Source organism: Lampris incognitus, chromosome 19 (genome assembly GCF_029633865.1).
Source record: "Lampris incognitus isolate fLamInc1 chromosome 19, fLamInc1.hap2, whole genome shotgun sequence".
NCBI lineage: Eukaryota > Metazoa > Chordata > Actinopteri > Lampriformes > Lampridae > Lampris > Lampris incognitus.
In genome coordinates, this window is record NC_079229.1 from 14708788 (window position 1) to 14727070 (window position 18283).

The 18283-nt window shown below is 43.8% G+C and overlaps 1 protein-coding gene across 2 annotated transcripts; it reads left to right on the plus strand.

Annotated features, from left to right (window-relative positions):
* On the plus strand, positions 1-17785 carry si:ch211-217a12.1 (alanine aminotransferase 2-like). 2 transcript variants are annotated; one of them, XM_056299311.1, is made up of 13 exons: positions 1-54; positions 1768-1900; positions 2009-2210; positions 7655-7744; positions 7938-8046; positions 9836-9969; positions 11276-11519; positions 12819-12898; positions 13374-13510; positions 14246-14420; positions 16164-16319; positions 16447-16559; positions 16924-17785. In XM_056299311.1, exons 3-13 carry the CDS (start codon positions 2073-2075, stop codon positions 17012-17014), a joined length of 1467 nt encoding a protein of 488 aa, XP_056155286.1. In that variant the 5' UTR covers positions 1-54; positions 1768-1900; positions 2009-2072; the 3' UTR covers positions 17015-17785. The 2 variants fall into 2 exon arrangements, with proteins under 2 accessions (XP_056155286.1, XP_056155287.1); XM_056299312.1 differs by lacking the exon at positions 1768-1900 and having other exon boundaries at positions 22-54.
* The last annotated feature ends 498 nt before the right edge of the window (positions 17786-18283 follow it).

An 18283-nucleotide genomic window follows, 5' to 3' on the forward strand; every position in this document is an offset into this window, starting at 1 on the left:
CGGAGCTGCCGTGGACCGGGTCACGGACTCGGAGGAGTCTGTTCTGAATCTGAGGTGAGTCGGTTTACAGCGGTTCAACTCAAAGGGATCTCACAGGAGGAGGTCTCCTTTCAATGCTCCCTACATACTTTTGTGATATGTTGTAATATTTGTCGTACTGTTGGAGCTTTAGTCCCCATATGGTCCAACTTGGATTGGGTTGTATTTATTTGCCATAAAAAAGGGGGAGTTGGCAAACTCATTAGGTGGCGAAAGTCTGTTTTATCTTGTTTTTAAACTAAAAAAAAACTGCAGATGAGCGCAGACAATGTCAGAAAACTGTCAGAACTTGAAGAAATAAATTTGGGTGTCCTGTTGAGTCCCCCCCACCTCTGGAGCCTCATATATGCCACAGGTCCAGAACCTGCAATGAACAACACAAGATGTGAGAACAGCCTGATTCCCATTTAAGAAAGCAAACATAGAAGACTATATCTGGCTATGTGAACATCAGGGGCAGCACAGAGGTCATGCATTTCTAGTCCTCAATGGAAATCAAGGTGCATGATCAGCCAGTGATGTAACACCAGAAATACAGACAGGGAGAGCCGGAAATTAATGTTGCATACACCAACTTAGCAGCAGGCGTGAATATTTTTCCTCGCCTTTTTCTCTCAAAAGCGGTACGCCACAAACGTCTCTTTTTTTTATAACTATTATCACAGCTTTTAACACAGCTTCCTTGCGCCTGTCCTATCAGAAACATGGCCTCATTTAGACTGTTCTGACATTTTATTAGTGGCACTGCAGAGGGGTGAATTTAAGGAAATAAGTGCAGACATTCATGAACTCCAGTCTTGTGTAGCAATGGAACGCTAACATACAGTCTGTATAGTTTGTTAGCGATATTATTTTATTTTTGGCCATTTCATTGAACCACAGATGAATGTTCAGATTTTTAATAACAATGCATGACTGTAAACTGCTCAGGTGGTTCTTCAGTATGGATGAAATATCAGTTGAATTTGAAGTTTTAATACTCAAGCAGAGGTATTCTCATTTGCAATATATGGACAAATATGTAGCCTATACATTTGCATTTGGTGTAATGGGGGGTTGGCTTGTTCGACGTGGTCCCCTGGAACTGGTCCTTGACCCCTGTGTAAATTTGGCTGGTGTAAAGTTTCAGCACTATAACCGCGGTGGGGGGGGGGTGTTTGAATCACAAAATGTACAATGCTAACTGAAAACAATTTTGGACCCATTTGGGATTGTAAGAAATTCCAGTAGCAAGACAAGCAGGCTTTACTCTCTAATTTGACCTGCTTTCGCGTGGCTGTTACACCTCCAGTGTCACATGCTCCAGCTAAAGTTAACAAAACCACATGTTTCAGCTGAATTGTTGCAACACCGTTGAGACGCATTTCTGATCTCCATGTTTAAAGTGACAGCGGAAGATGATGCAATTATTTAAACGTATTGATGCAAGAGTGTGCGCCTAATAAGAAAGGTAAGATGTGCGTTGCTGATAAAACGACTAATTTTGGTTAAACTGTTAGGGTGGTTCTATCAAAGAAACGGGCGACGGTCAGGTTATTAAGCACCACCCACTCAAAAAAAACCCCGATGTGTCCAATCGATTTGCTATGGGAGGTTCCTCAGTGGGTGGGGATTTTGCCTTTGACGGCACATCATTCATGTGCGTCGAGCCAATCAAATGCCTTTGCGAGCGAAGGCGTGGCAGTCTGCGGGGAATGTGAAAGTTGAGTAAAGTGGCTCTGTGCACAGGAGTCAGACGGCACCGAGTGGAGGGAAAGATCAACACGGAACGTTCAACAGGGACAGTTGTGTTCAGACTTCTGCTATTGGAAGGACGCTTATCTCGCCGCAGAGTACAGGTGGTGTCAGCCCAGCTGAACTGGTAAGAGAAGATAAGAAAACGTAGACTTGTGTGCGCTGGCCGTGCGGATACGTCAAACTGAGGAAGGGCTTTCATCATTATGTCATGCCTCCTTAATATCTTTTTCAGGATCAGCGAGGGACATCGGCAGAAAGTGGTGAGCTCCTAAAACAAGCAAACAAACGGAAAAAAGATGTCACAGAACGGATCTCGTTGCCGGGGGAAGGTATTGACTCTGGACAACATGAACCCGTACGTGAAGCGGGTCGAATACGCCGTCCGCGGTCCGATCGTCCAGCGCGCCGTGGAAATTGAAAAGGAGCTGAAAGAGGTAAAAGTTTTTAAATGCTGCAGTCTGCACGAAACCCAACGCACAGACTCATGGTGAATGCAAATGTAGGTAAAGCCTACTGTCTTTATGCATGCTCATAGTAGACCCTAATATGTCAGTGGATTAAAAGCCAGGAAACAACGCACAAACATCTTTTAAGATAGGTGTGTGTGTGTGTGTGTGTGTGTGTGTGTGTGTGCGCGCGCGCGCGCGCTTGACTGGAACGGCAAGATGTTTTATTATACTGCTATATCGACAGGTAACCCATTCATCATTGTTTGCAAGTGCTATCCTAGAAATCATTCTAGTTTGTTCATTAAAGTGGTAGAAAATGCATAGCTTATGATTAGGAAACTTGGAATTAGTTGTCCCGCGACCCTAAGAGCAATATAAGCGGTTAAGATAATGAATGAATGAGTTGTAGACGTTTACTTTTTTTACACATTTGTAGACAAATGTCTTACTTCCTAAACGTCATAAGTTTTTGCTGATCGTGTGTGTGTGTGTGTGTGTGTGTGTGTGTGTGTGGTTTCAGGTCACAGACAACATATCAGCTGTTATTTAAACATATTTTTTTCTCCAAGGAATCCTCAGAACGGTTAGTGTGTCAGAAGCAGCAGGCCTGCTGTGACCTGCCTCTGCTCACAGTGCTTTGTTGTATCATTTAAATATGACGCATTCTTCTGTGGTAAAACTTTATTTGTTAATTTTCTAAAGAGGAGCCAACCACAGCATGAGCTATCTTGAAAGCTGTGTTGCAATCAACGCTGGACAGTGTTCCCTTCAAAGTTCTTGTTGGGGATGGACCCTAAGACGTGTATCTAATGGAGTTAAAGTCTTTTCACCAGCAAGGCGGTTTGGTCAACTGGAAGGGTTATTTCTACCCAGCTAGTATATTTGTCACTCATGCTGGTAGCCCAAGGAGGCTGCAGCAATACACTGGTGTTGTTACATAAGAGAGGATGCATTCTCTCCTCTCTTTTGTGTCTTTGAGTTTGTGCCTCCCCCCATTATACACACACACACACACACACACACACACACACACTTTATATACTCCACTCAGAAAGGGAAAAGTTCACCAGTCCAGCTCCCAGTCCCAGCCATGGGGCCCCGTAAAGTCGGAGCCCTTTCTCTGTTGGAATAGGTCATTGCAACTCCAGTTCCACACAAGGTACTGAAGTTCTTGGAAGTACATCTGCTTTTCTTCCATCTGTGATAACAAACTGGGAGCTTTCGGATTGAGGCAGAATGATAGCAGTACTACTAGATGATAAAGAATTTTATTGCATTTTACAGTACAATTTTATGGTCTTTCCATCATAATGGAAAATGAAAATTGAAAGCAACCATGGTTTAATATTTGACACATCTGCCATTACTATTCAACCCAGCACATGCTACTAAAGTGAACATGAACTTTATTCTTTAAGAATATGCTTTTAAGCAATCTCCTGATCGCATGGCTCATAAATGCAGCTTGTTGTGAAAGCCATTTTATTATCTTCACAATAAGCCTCAGATTTAACTCACTTCTCAGGGTAAACATAGTGAGCCAGAACAGCCCCCAGACATTTAATGAGTGGTTGGAGGTGCTGTAAGACCCTGGTTAGCTGAGAGAGGTTTGCCTGTCAGGTCTGTGTCAGTAGGGACTCAGTAAATTGTGTGTGTGTGTGTGTGCGAGAGTGCATGTGTGTGAGAGAGTGTGTGTGTATGCGTGCATGCGAGAGTGAGTGTGTGTGCATGCATGCAAGAGTGTGTGTGTGTGCGTGTGTGCTTGCATGCATGCATGCATGCGAGAGAGTGAGTGTGCATGCATGCATGCGAGAGAGTGAGTGTGCATGTGTGTGTGTGACAGTGTGAGTGTGAGAGAGAGGGTGTGTGAGTGTGTGTGCCCACTTTTACAATGATGGCCCTTATAAAGCCTTACCTCAGACATCTGGAATGACAGTGAGTGCTGCAGCAAGCTACATCAGGCTTAGATCTCAACCGCTGGCAACTTGACATTGTGGACTTTGACAACAAAGTTTGAAAAGAAAAACAGAAGAGCTTGGAAAAAAAAGTTTTTTTTGCGTTTGTTTTTTTTCCCCGCAAGATCACAGGAAAAAAGCATTATATTGCCTGAGAAGGCTAGAAAATTACTTAACTATTTATTTCACCTGTGCACTTGCGTTAATCATCTACTTATTAATGATGTCTGTAGATGATCCTTGGACATTAATATTTAATCTAATTACTTTTTGCACAGGGGATCAAAAGAGTTAAATTCTGACAGGAATTTATCTGATAAATCAATGCGGGCAAAGCAGAACATGGTATTTTTCACCTCCTCTCCGGTTATCTAGGACTGATCATTGCTGAATTGGTATGACGGCCTCTGTTTTTTGGATTACTGAAAAACTTATGGGGTTAAACAGTTCCAGGTTTAACCATGAACCTGAGTGACATGTATGTATATGAGCTGACTCCAGCTCTGGCAAACAACAGGATGTCCAGCCGAGTTCATGTGTCGGGGTCAGGCTGTCAGTGTCTGGTGCTGACTGAGCAGAAGATTGGGGGGGGGGGGGTGACACGGGGCCGCTCTCACACAGATAATAAAGCAGGCTCTTTGTTTTTCCGATCAGAACACGGCAGGGGTGTAACCTGGAGAGGAACTGCGCTGTATCCACCGAGTTCGACCTCACACAGACTTGCACAAACTCACACTAGTCCAAAACCCTTGACCTTGGGCCTTAATGTCAAAACACACGCACCCACATAAAAGCAAATATTGACTTGGTCCAAACTCTAGTGTGTTATGCCTGATAAAGTGGCTCCCAGAACAAGCTGAATTAAGGACGGGAGCGGGCAAACAGGACATCAGCAGAGTTTGCCGGACTTTTCACCAACAACACACACACACACGCGCGGATATTATCTGTTGCGAATTGGGGGAAGGAGATGCCTGTGATTTAGCTGTGGCAGGTTAAAACACCTTCCTGGAGAAGAGGTGGTTGAATGTGAGAAGGAAAAAGACTTGTGGACTTGGAACAAAAAGCCGGTGTGGCTGGTTAGCTGTGCGGCCCTTATCATTATCAGATTCATCCATCTGTACAAGACATACATGACCCACTTTGTGATTGCTTATCCACCATCTCCTTGTGTGAGATTGTTTTGCAGCCCTTGATAATGATAATAGGCAGCTGCTGGGAAATGGGACCACATGGCCAAGCTATAAAGCAGTCAAACTGTTATGTGATCACAGGCAACTCCTCTACCAGGCGACTTGTGTCACAGTTGATTAAGCCTGGTTGTTTGAAACCACCCGGATTGTTTTTCTTGGCAAGAGCTGCAAAACAAACAGGACTAGCATAGTTGAGTAATCTCTATAATAATTAAGTCAGATTTTTGTGAATTGCTGTTTTTTTGTTTGTTTGTTTTTTAACCACCTCATCGTTATCGAGCGGCTACAGCTGCAGCCGGGATACAAACATAAAACCGACGTGAAGTAGGGAAAGGTTGTGAAGGTTATTCATGAAGGTGTTATGTGCAGATTGTTCTCTACAAGGTGTCCTAGACTGACCTGAAAATGTAGATTTGATGAGTCAGACGCTACGCTTCCTCTTTCCTCCAAAGCCAACTATGCAGCGGGCTGGAAGCACCGTCAGGAGGACATCGGTACACAGGAGAGGAACACGAGTGACGCCTAAGCACAGCTGATATTTGCCAGGGAGAACAAGTGCATGGAGGAGAAAGGAGATCAGTTGAGATGAATAGTCAGTGGATAGATGGAGGAAAATACGGAAGGTGTGTTTTTTTTATTTGGCGGAGAAACAACTAGAATCGGACTGAGTCATCTTCACCATACGCTGTGGTTAAGTCAGTAGTGTGGCTTTGCTCTTACCGAAAAACAACAGAGCTTCTGTCTCTGTGAACCCTCCAACGTCATCCTCTGTTGTCCGCCTAAGCCTTTCTGTTCTAGTCAACCCAGTGCCAAGCTGACTCTGTGCCAGTATAATTGCAAAACACATGCTTACTAATGAGGGGGCAAGTGTGTGTGTGTGTGTGTGTGTGTGTGTGTGTGTGTGTGTGTGTGTGTGTGTGTGTGTGTGTGTGTGTGTGTTTCTGTGTTGAGAAAGTAAGGGGTTGATTTGCATGCTGACCCATCAGGTATCAGAATACCAGATGAGATGAAATGCAAGGTGAGTTGAGTTTAGCGAGTTGTCCTCCTTCAAAATGGCTGAAAAGTCATGCTTATGCATCTGAGCATCTCTGTCATGCAAGAGAACAGGCGGTCAAGGTTTGAATTGGACTGGCTGAAAAGATTTTCCCAGCAGTTTAGATGGAATGAGTCCTGGGTAGTATTTTAAAACTGGCAAGTGCTACACAACGCTACGTTATACGCTCCCCAGTTGCAAATATGTGAGTTGGTTGGAAGAAATTTGATAGTTTATTGCAGCTGTCAGGATTTATGATTTGGAATCTGGTTCATTGTGGTTGTGGTTGTAGACCATCTGTGTTTACTACTTGGTTGTCTCTTTGGAAACTGAAGATCACTTAATGCAGCTTCATAAGCTATCTCTCTCGCTGTCTCTCTCTGTGTTTTGACACAACTTTAGACTATAGTTTCTTTGTTGCTGAAATGCAAATAGCTTTAGGACCTACGCCCTCTCCCCTACGCCCTAATCCCCTACACCCTACTCCCCTACATCATCAGCTGGGTAATGATCTAAACGTCAATACAAGAGATTTTTACTCTTAATATATGCAACATTAGACAATTTATTGAAGTCTTTGTTTTTGCATGAAGTGCATTACATATGCATACATAGTTTCTCGTTGAACTTTGCTAAGTATTTTCCATGCATTTTGAGTTTGTATTGTATTATGGTAAAACCAAAAAAACTTCAGAGAGAGAGAGAGAGAGAGAGAGAGAGAGAGAGAGAGAGAGAGAGAGAGAGAGAGAGAGAGAGAGAGAGAGAGAGAGAGAGAGAGAGAGAGAGAGAGAGAGAGAGAGAGAGAGAGAGAGAGAGAGAGAGAGAGAGAGAGAGAGAGAGAGAGAGAGAGAGAGAGAGAGAGAGAGAGAGAGAGAGAGAGAGAGAGAGAGAGAGAGAGATTATGGGAAAAACAGACAGCCCAACTGTTGAAACAGATGAGGGAATTTTTTATTTGTTTTGCCACAGATCGGTTTTTCTGTGCAGTTTCAGAGGGAAACAGCTGTCTCTTCGCTCATATGCATCCCTCTCATACTCGCACAAATGAATGGGTGTTCAGACACCAGCTGACATCCTGTTTCATTAAAGCAGTGCACACAACCTTCTTTTTACGTCGTTCGCTGTGAACAGGAATCACTCAGAGCCAAAGACGGTCATTCTTCATCAAAGTATGAGATAACTTACTCTGTTTCCATCTCGTTTTTCCATTTCTCTCTCATCTCTTTTATCACTCTGTCTCCGTCTCTCTAGGGAGTCAAGAAGCCTTTCACAGAAGTCATCAAAGCGAACATTGGTGACGCCCACGCCATGGGTCAGAGACCGATCACATTTCTCAGACAGGTTGGGTCACAGCCGTTTCGCTTCTAATCAGCTTTGAATGCTTTTATTGCTTTATGACTGTTAAAAACACTCATCCAGTGCAGACGGCATCGAATTTCAGCATGATCTGCACTTGACAGGGCGCCAAGCATAGCTTCAACATAGCACATCGATGTTACGTGTGTGTAATGTTGGCTCTGTCTTCCTCCCTCAGGTCTTGGCCCTGTGCTGTTATCCGGAACTCCTCAAAGACGACAGGTTTCCAGAGGACGCTAAAAAAAGAGCACAACGCATTCTTGATGCATGCGGGGGACACAGTATAGGTCCGACGACACTCTTTCACCTTGTCACCCATGTCTTCCTAGCTGTCCTGGAAATTTGTTGTCTCACTGTCCAGGTGCCATGATGGCAAAACCACATCATTTCTTGTTCACGGTCAATTAATCCATGTCTAGTTAAAAAGAGTTGTGTTGTGCTTCACTCTCACCTCTTAATGAAACAGGCTGTTTAGGGGTTCATAAATATAATATTATTCATGTGCCGCTATTCTGATTGGCTGACGGTATTGCTGGCCCTACCCGCTTCCCTTGATTCACACAATGGCTGCTCAACCAGAGGCTACCTTGCTCTCTGCATGGTTTATGCAGAATCTGGGGGATTTTGGGCGGCATGGTGGCGCAGTGGTTTGTGTGGTCGCCTCACAGTAAGAAGGTCCTGGGTTCGAGCCCCGGGGTAGTCCAACCTTGGGGGTCATCCCAGGTCATCCTCTGTGTGGAGTTTGCATGTTCTCCCCGTGTCTGCATGGGCTTCCTCTGGGTGCTCCGGTTTCCTCTCACGGTCCAAAGACATGAAGTTCAGGTGAATCAGCCGTACTTAATTGTCCCTAGGTGTGAACGTGTGTGTGTGTGTGTGTGTGTGTGTGTGTGTGTGTGTGTGTGTGTGTGTGTGTGTGTGTGTGTGTGTGTGTGCTGTGATGGCCTGGCGGCTTGTCCAGGGTGTCTCTCTTCCTGCCGCCCAATGATTGCTGGGATAGGCTCCAGCATCCCCACAACCCTGAGTAAGGTTAGGCGGTTTGGATAATGAATTAATGATAATATATCGTTCATGAGCCGCTACTCTGATTGGCTGACGGTATTGCTTGCCCTGCCCCCTCCCTTGACTGACACAATGGTTGCTCAACCAGAGGCTACCTTGCTCTCTGCATGGTTTATGCAGAATCTGGGTTTAGTGTTCCCGGTGTGACATCACCTCAAGTGGCAATTCTGAATTCCGTGTTCAGTTGGGGCAATTTAGTCACATAAAAAAGCAGATGAAACAGAAGTGTTATTGAAAGTATAATTCTGGGGGTTTTTTTGTTTTGTTTTTTTTTACATCCTGTTTTGTTATTTGTGTTGTTTTTGCCATCATACATATCAGTTACAATATCATTTTACCATTGGCTTATATGGGACCACCGATGGACACAGCTTTACAACAGAGTCTGATGGCTGTCAGATATGTTTCAACAAGTATGATTCAACCCAACTGTCCAAACCACATATCTGGAAGTATAAACGAAAATTAAAGTTAAACTTCGTTAAATTTGAAAGGACCAATATTATCAATGGTTCATCAAATTGCTGAGCTGCCTCCTAGTTGTTTCCTGGTTCAAATTTCAGGAATGGCCAGCCTGTACTTACCATAGGTAGTAGTAATCATTGATAAACCACCCGGCCAGGGCAATTGAGAAGTCATAAATGATGGAAAGTCATGTTATGCAGTCGAACTAAGAGACTTGGGTTGTTGTTGAAAGGACAGGTTTACGGATCGTATAACATGGCCCCTTAAGACACCATTGTAAAATGGTTCCCAGTGATGGTCCCGTAACCGAGATCTCTATAATGAAGCCAGTGAGTAAAATATCAACTGATTTGTACGATGGCGAAATCTATGAAAATACAGAATTATGTTTTAAGTACTGCAAGAGCCTGCAAATAGTACTGCTCACTGATAGTAAAATTCAACCTCAAGAGCAGACATATCTTGTTTTCCATAGTACCCCCCGTTTAAATAACAAAGTCAGGGGGTAGATGGGGCAAATCCTATTTGAGTGTGTTTGCTGATGTTTTCCAGGGGCCTACAGTGCTAGCCAGGGCATCGAGTGCATCCGTCAGGATGTGGCTCACTACATAGAGAAGAGAGACGGTGGAATCCCCTCCAACCCTGACAACATCTACCTCTCCACAGGCGCCAGCGACGCCATAGTGGTATGAGTGCATTAGTACCTAGGGTCAGTAGTCATTTTTAGTGTAACCGATGGTGTCTTGCGTCCGTTGTGTTTAATGAACTGGCCTAGATCCAGGATATCTTTGGAGGCAATCTCTGTTTATTCTCTGACAAAGTTAAAAAAAAAAAAGAACCAAAATCCTCCGGTCAATAGCGACATATACTCTTGAACCCCAACACAAATTAAGTGACACAGGAATGTTAGCATGCTATATGGTAAGTTTAAGCTAGCAAGTAATTTACAGAAATACAGTGTCGCTTACCTCTCATGTACAACACAAAAGGTGCGAGATGAAGGCGGGAGGCATAGTTTATTGAGGGGGACCCACTGAAGTGACCATGGGGAAACAGGAATTGAACAAACGTTCCGCATGTCAGGTTAACAACAGCTAAGTAACTATACACAGATTTTGTGTAATTATAATACCACATATTACGATGGTATAAATGACTCTGTTACACGCACCCCCTAGAACTGCAAAAAATTCTGGGTTGTAAAGCAATCCACATTTCAAATACACTAGCTCTAAAGAAAACACAAACACAACAAAGTGGAATGAACCAGCTATATGAGCTTCCTTTCTAAAGGATAAGAGAATTAGAGACTTGCTTGGTGCCTAGCAAGAACTCTTCATACTCCATAGACAAAACAAAGTGGCTTATACACTACATACTCACGCCAAACAATGTGGGTAAATTGAAAAAAAAATTGGGCTTCACACAGCAGCATATACCATGACAACATAAAGAGTGGCCTAAGAACACACCCTAAAAATGTCAAATGACCCTGTCATTAGTACCGACTTAGGTTTGGCCTCTTGACTCAGTCTTCAGATGAGGGCACTTTCTGTCCTTCTCATTGGTGGCTAATTGGGAAATCACCTTCTAAACTGGATGTCTCAAACAACATTCTGTCAAGTTACACTAAAACAGCCCACAGTTTTTCCAAGGCGACACGTCTCCCTGTGTAATACATTCTTATCTCTCTCTCGTTTACCTCGGTTGTTTTTTTTTTACCAACTCCATCACTTCCTCCTCCCCGCTTCCTTTTTTCACATCTTTCTTTTCTTCAACTTCTTCAGTTCACTTAATACCTTTTTTTGCACCCCAATTTGACACGTCTAGTTCCTTATTCCCTTAAATCCAAACCATAAATAGGAGAGGGTGTAGTAGACTACCACGTGCAACCGTCCTCTGATACACACAGAGCCAGTCGGCCACTGGCGTATTAGTTCATGGCGCCACCAAAGCGTCCTCATTTAATACCTGTTCCCCTCTTTCTACTAGACCATGCTGAAGCTGCTGGTTACAGGTGAAGGCCCGACCCGCACAGGCATGATGATCTCCATCCCCCAGTACCCTCTGTACTCTGCAGCGCTGGCTGACCTGGGCGCCGTGCAGATCAATTACTACCTGGATGAAGACAAGTGCTGGAGTCTGGACGTGACAGAGCTCAGGAGAGCCCTCGCTGAAGCCAGGAAACACTGCAACCCGCGTGCCCTCTGCATCATTAACCCGGGAAACCCTACTGGTGCGTGTGGTGGTGGTGGTGGTGGGGGGGGTGTCTTTATGTTACATGAAATTGGTGGGTTCACAGTGTTTTAAAGTGCGAGGCTGGTATAGTGTGTGTGGGTGTGTGTGTTTGTGTCTGATTTTTGCATTATGATTTAAATGATCATGTTGATTGCCTCACCCTAATATTGTGATCAGGGTTATTAATCACCATCACTGGTCTAGTTTTGCAAATTTAGGCGGGTACAGTGAACAGTTTGGTCATATTAGGTGCAGCAACACTGTGATGGACTGGCGGCGTGCCCAGGGTGTCTCCCCAACTGCCACCCAATGACTGCTGGGATAGGCTCCAGCATCCCTGCGACCCGACTTTGGATAAGCGGTTTGGATAATGGATGGATGGATGGTGCAGCAACAACTGTGCAGCAAGGTTTAATAATTAGTTAATGTGACGGTGTCGCTGAGAGGACTAACCTCATCAGTTAACCGCCATCGGTGTATTTTCTTTCTTTTTTTTTATACCTGTTAAGGAAAGTGAGACTGCTCACTTGAGTGAGGCTGAGCTCAGGTTGGACGGTTTGGAGACAAAACAAGAGAGGCAAGATTGAGATGGTTTAGACATGTGTGGAGGAGAGATGCTGGGTATATTGGGAGAAGGATGCTGAATATGGAGCTGCCAGGGAAGAGGAAAAGAGGAAGGCCAAAGAGGAGGTTAATGGATGTGGTGAGGGAGGACATGCAGGTGGCTGGTGTGACAGAGGAAGATGCAGAGGACAGGAAGAGATGGAAATGGATGATCCGCTGTGGATGATCCCAGATGATCTGCTCCTAACGGGAGCAGCTGAAAGTAGTAGTAGTGGTCGTAGATGGAAAGTGAGAAAATTTTCTTCCAGCTTTGTTTGTTCAGTGCTGTAAGTCAAACTAGACCACTCATATTTCCACCAACACTGAGATACATTGGCTTTCATATCCTGAAGTCACATGGAGCAGTGGACGTAAATGGGCACATTTGTCCTGTGTGATGGTGAATGATCAAAAAGTGCCATTAGTTTGCATTGAGAAAAGCCATTAAAGATAGAAGTCTTGATAAAGGATTATAAGAAGCTGTACAACCCTAGTGTCCACAAGTACATGTGGAGCAATACCAGGTTTGATGAATGGATTAAATTCATTTTATCTTTTCTCAGAAGTAAAATTTGGACAGCACACTTAAAGATGTTGGGACTATGTTGGGATTTTTTGTATTTTATTTTTCATCAATTGCCTGCCTACCATTTGTTATTCTGATCCCAACAGCTGTGGTTGTTGTGTGTGACAGGTCAGGTCCAGAGCCGACGGTGCATTGAAGATGTGATCCGGTTTGCTAAAGAGGAGCGCCTCTTCCTCATGGCTGATGAGGTAAATTACCATCATTCCCACTTTTTAACAGCGTATTTTCCCCATCTCAATACTTTTCTCACTGTGGTTTTGGGGTGTTTTACACATCACCATAATGCGACAATATATCCCCACAATTCATATATAGATTGAATTAAGCAGAACAGACATTGATGCTTTCTATTGTCGGTTCACTTTTTTCCTTGTAGGGGAGGCTGTAAAAGTACTTATTTATGAAAGGTTAAGGGAAACAAGCTTGCCTACCTCCCATCCCCAATAGCGACTCTGAACAAACCAGTTGCTGTTCTTGAGCATCAGAATCAATTTAGATCCTAATAAATGGTTTCCAACACATGTTCTTCAGTATCTCCTTTCATTACAGACTCTGAGATCTGTCTTTCATCAAACTGTGATGTATCTTGATTTGTTTTCATTTCCAGTGCATAATGACATCGTCTTAGTAAGGTCTTGTGGTGATGTTGCCTTCCCGTTTCAGGTTTACCAGGATAATGTGTATGCAAAGGACTGTGAGTTTCACTCCTTTAAGAAGGTGCTGTTCGAGATGGGACCAGAGTACTGTGAGACTGTGGAGCTAGCCTCCTTCCATTCCACCTCCAAATGCTTCATGGGAGAGTGAGTTGCTGAGTTTCAGTGCACAAATACACGCACACGTAACACAGTGTGGGATATGAATGACATGCACACTCACATACAAATACGTGTACGCAAAACACAAGCAAAATGGAGGCTATGCAGGCCACTGAAAATTGCATAAGGTTTATGCCATAACAATGAATTTATGGGGCGTCCAGGTAGCGTAACAGTCTATTCCGTTGCCTACCAACGTGGGGCTCGCCGGTTCGAATCCCTGTTACCGCCGGCTTGGTTGGGCGTCCCTACAGACACAATTGGCCGTGTCTGCAGGTGGGAAGCCGGATGTGGGTATGTGTCCTATTCGCTGCACTAGCACCTCCTCTGGTTGGTCGGGGCGCCTGATCGGGGGGAAGGGGGAACTGGGGGGGAATAGTGTGATCCTCCCATGCGCTAAATTCCCCTGGTGAAACTCCTCACTGACAGGTGAAAAGAAGCAGCTGGCGACTCCACATGTATCGGAGGAAGCATGTGGTAGTCTGCAGCCCTCCCCGGATTGGCAGAGGGATTGGAGCAGCGACTGGTACACCTCGGAAGAGTGGGGTAATTGGCCAAGTACAATTGGGAAGATAAAGGGGGAAAATTCCGAGAAAAAAAAAAGAATTTATGTTAAGTGGCAACACACATTTGTGTTTACATGTGTATGTTTTAACTGTCAAATGAAGGGGAGAGGGGGCTATACTCCCTTGCCATCTCATAACCATCTGCATGTATTAGGTGTGGTTTCCGTGGGGGTTACATGGAGGTCATTAACCTGGACCCTGATGTGAAGGCCCAGCTCACAAAGCTGGTGTCTGTGCGACTGTGTCCCCCAGTCACTGGACAGGCCCTTTTGGACGTGATTGTTAACCACCCCCAGCCTGATGAACCCTCGTACGCTTCATTTATGGAGGTTTGAACACAACAAGCATGCAAACACCAAAACAAAGCATGTGTGCAAAAGTACTGATGCAGAAACAGAATCACTGCACATCAGGCATGCATTCATAGTCTCACATCATACACGTACACATTTCCGTAGCTGCAAGCCCTGACGCCATCTGCTCTCAATTGCTGGTAGTGACAGTTCAGAATCCAGGAAATTTGTCTTCTTCCAAAAGAACATTTTTATAGATTTTTTTACTTGGGTTCTTGTTGCATCTTTTTAATGACTTATAAAAATGTGACGCACTGAATTTTACTATCCTAGCCTTGTTTCATTATTGCATATATTTATTAGTGTTTTTTTTTTTAAAAAGGTGGGCAGCTTACTGCATTTGTTGACCACTTATTTTGACATTGACACAAGTGAACAAAAAGGGGGTAAACGGCTCACTGTGTATCAGCGGCTGTCCATACACCCTGCACAGCCCCTGCTGTCCTGCAGTATCAGTGAATATCTTGGGCAAGCAGATAGTGTAGTGTAGGAGCCATGTAGCACCTGAATTTGCTTGAGGTAAATGTAGGATGTGGTGACCTAAGCTACCGGTTATAAAATGAAGGTGTCATCATAACTTTGCCAAGGATGAGTGTGGTTAAAAACTGAATAAAGTCATAAAGTTTGTCTTGTTGTAGATTTGCGCTTTACAATGTGTATTACATGGCTTATGCATGGTGTTGTAACCCTTATCCCCCTTTGAATCCATTTCAACTAAATGTAGTGGATGGACTCTTCAGATTCTTATTTTTTCTCCGTTTTTTCTTTTTTATGGAGTTGTTCCTTATCCGATGAGATAAGGACAGGATGTTGTGTTGTTAAGCCCACTGAGGCAAATTTTTTAATTTGTGATATTTGGCTATACAAATAAAGTTGATTTAATTTTGATTCAGAAATTCGCTGAGCAGGCAGTCTTGCTTCTGAAGCCACATACTGCTCAGTTTCTTTCCAGTTCAAGGATGTCCTCAGGAATTAAGATTCTTACCTTGGTTTTGTCAGTAATTGGTCTCAGAGAAGCTACAAACATTTGAATTCTGTTTGTCCGCCTGCTTGTTTCCAGGAACACAACATAAACAGTTGTCAAATGCGTTTATAATTTTTCTCGCCCCCGTATAATGGTCAGGGCCATTCACTCACAATCCTGACTTGGTACCAGCACTGGTTTCAGACCATGTCAACCTAAAATGCCCCCCCCCCCCCCCATCATCTTCTTGCATCCTTAAGTCAGAAATGGTCTTGGGAGAGAGATCCCTCCTGTTGCTCTCCCTGAGGTTTCTTCCTATTTTTTCTCCCCGTTTAAGTGTTTGTTTTTTAGGGAGTTGTTCCTTATCCGATGTGAGGGTCTAAGGACAGGATGTTGTGTTGCTGTAAAGCCGCTTGAGGCAAATTTGTGATATTGGACTATACAAATAAAATTGAATTGACTTCCCATTTTCACCTCCTTTGGCAGAGGCGTTTCCCTCTTACACCAGAGGAGGGCGCTATCCCCACAGAAAGGTCTGCCACCGCAAACTTTGTGGGAAAGTGTCCCATGGTGTAGTTATTTACCGTAATTTAAATGATTGCTTTTTTTCCTATCCCTCACTTCTCCCCATTATATCACAATTATGGACTACCCATTCTTTTTACATTTGACACAAGTCATGCAGACATCTTGTTGCAGCATTGCTGATTGGAGCTCATCTGGCACTTTGAACTTTGTGTCCCTTGTATCCCCAGGAGCGTATGGCGGTGTTGGCAGCCTTGGCAGAGAAGGCCAAGTTAACAGAGCAAACCTTCAACACAGTGCCTGGGATCAGTTGTAACCCTGTCCAGGGGGCTATGTACACCTTTCCCCGCATCACCCTACCACAGAAGGCCATTGATCAGGCCAAGGTCCGGACTACGCATATTACTTTTCCATAAACCAGATTTATATTTTTCCTATTTAAAAAAAACGCAAAAACGGGGAGTCTTTGATGTTACCAAATGCCGAGGCCTTGGCTTCCTGTTGTGTCCACAGGAGAAAGGCCAAGCCCCAGACATGCTCTACTGTATGAAGCTGCTGGAAGAGACTGGCATCTGTCTGGTCCCAGGGAGTGGCTTTGGCCAGAGAGAAGGAACCTACCATTTCAGGTTAGCCCATGGTTCACCTTTCCTTTTATATACCTTGCCAAAATACAACCTGAAACTACAGGTGATAGTTATGAAACTTTGCACCCATCATAAAATCTGTACCCTCAAGTTTCACATTACCTACCGAACATCAATTCCTATGGGTAACTGGGTTTCTTGTACATTTTGATGAGAAATAGCTGCCTCCGTTACCAATATCTGATTGTTTGCATTAATGTTTTCTGCAAGTGATCAATGTATGGACGTTAGCAAACCAGTCCTTGGTGTTTGAACTGGGCCTGTTGTTGCACAAGCTTCCCACAAGACCCTGTGTAACAGCATAACCAACGCTTTCTCATCTCTTCATCTTTCTGCCTTTACCCAGGATGACCATCCTGCCTCCCACGGAGAAGCTGAAGGTCGTGTTGCAGAAGATCAAGGAGTTCCACCAACGGTTCACAGTGGAGTTTTCATAACACCTCCCCTTCCTTAAACCCTCAGTTCCACCTCTGATAGCCCATACCTCAGCTCTATAGTAAAGACTGAAATGTGCAACTTGCTACTCAGTGAGTGGCAACCTAATTTACAAAAGGGCCTTTCTGTGACTTTAACAGCAATTATGACCCATCTCACTTCCCAGGGGGCCAAGTCTGTAGATTTGAGTTTTTGATAACTGTGCAATCATTGCCACTTTGTGATCCAAAAAAAAAATAATCAAAGGGTTCATTTTCCTATCAAAATGTGATCTGTACCACTAAGTTAGAATCTGATTTTCTGTTCATGTGTGAATGAGATTGAGGGCTAATGGAAATGCACTTTATAGCGCTGGTACTACTTTACAGAATATACTATGTCAATATATCTAGCAGTGAAGGTGTCAATGTTTTAACCTTATGCGTCATAAACCGTGCCATTGTGGGGATTGTCTGCTCACCTGCCCACAGATCAACAGCTTAAAAAAGGACCATACCCGTGTTTTTGCACATTTACTACAAATGGCACATTTTAAATTATTTCCAACCATAGCATAGTGGGGGGGGGGGTTTTAATGCATTTTCCTACCTTTCAGTCAGCCATTGGTTTCCTTTCATTTCAGTGTGGCATAAAAATCAATTTGTAGACTTAAACCTGCTTGATATAGGCAGTCAGTGAAGATTTAGTCACCTTCATTTGTCAAAAAGTACGTTCTCATTGCAGAATAATGTACACTACCGTTCAAAAGTTTGGGATCACCCAAACAATTTTGTGTTTTCCATGAAAAGTCACACTTATTCACCACCATATGTTGTGAAATGAATAGAAAATAGAGTCAAGACATTGACAAGGTTAGAAATAATGATTTGTATTTGAAATAAGATTTTTTTTACATCAAACTTTGCTTTCGTCAAAGAATCCTCCATTTGCAGCAATTACAGCATTGCAGACCTTTGGCATTCTAACTGTTAATTTGTTGAGGTAATCTGGAGAAATTGCACCCCACGCTTCCAGAAGCAGCTCCCACAAGTTGGATTGGTTGGATGGGCACTTCTTTGAGCAGATTGAGTTTCTGGAGCATCACATTTGTGAGGTCAATTAAACGCTCAAAATGGCCAGAAAAAGAGAACTTTCATCTGAAACTCGACAGTCTATTCTTGTTCTTAGAAATGGCTATTCCATGCGAGAAATTGCAGATTTCCTACACCGGTGTGTACTACTCCCTTCAGAGGACAGCACAAACAGGCTCTAACCAGAGTAGAAAAAGAAGT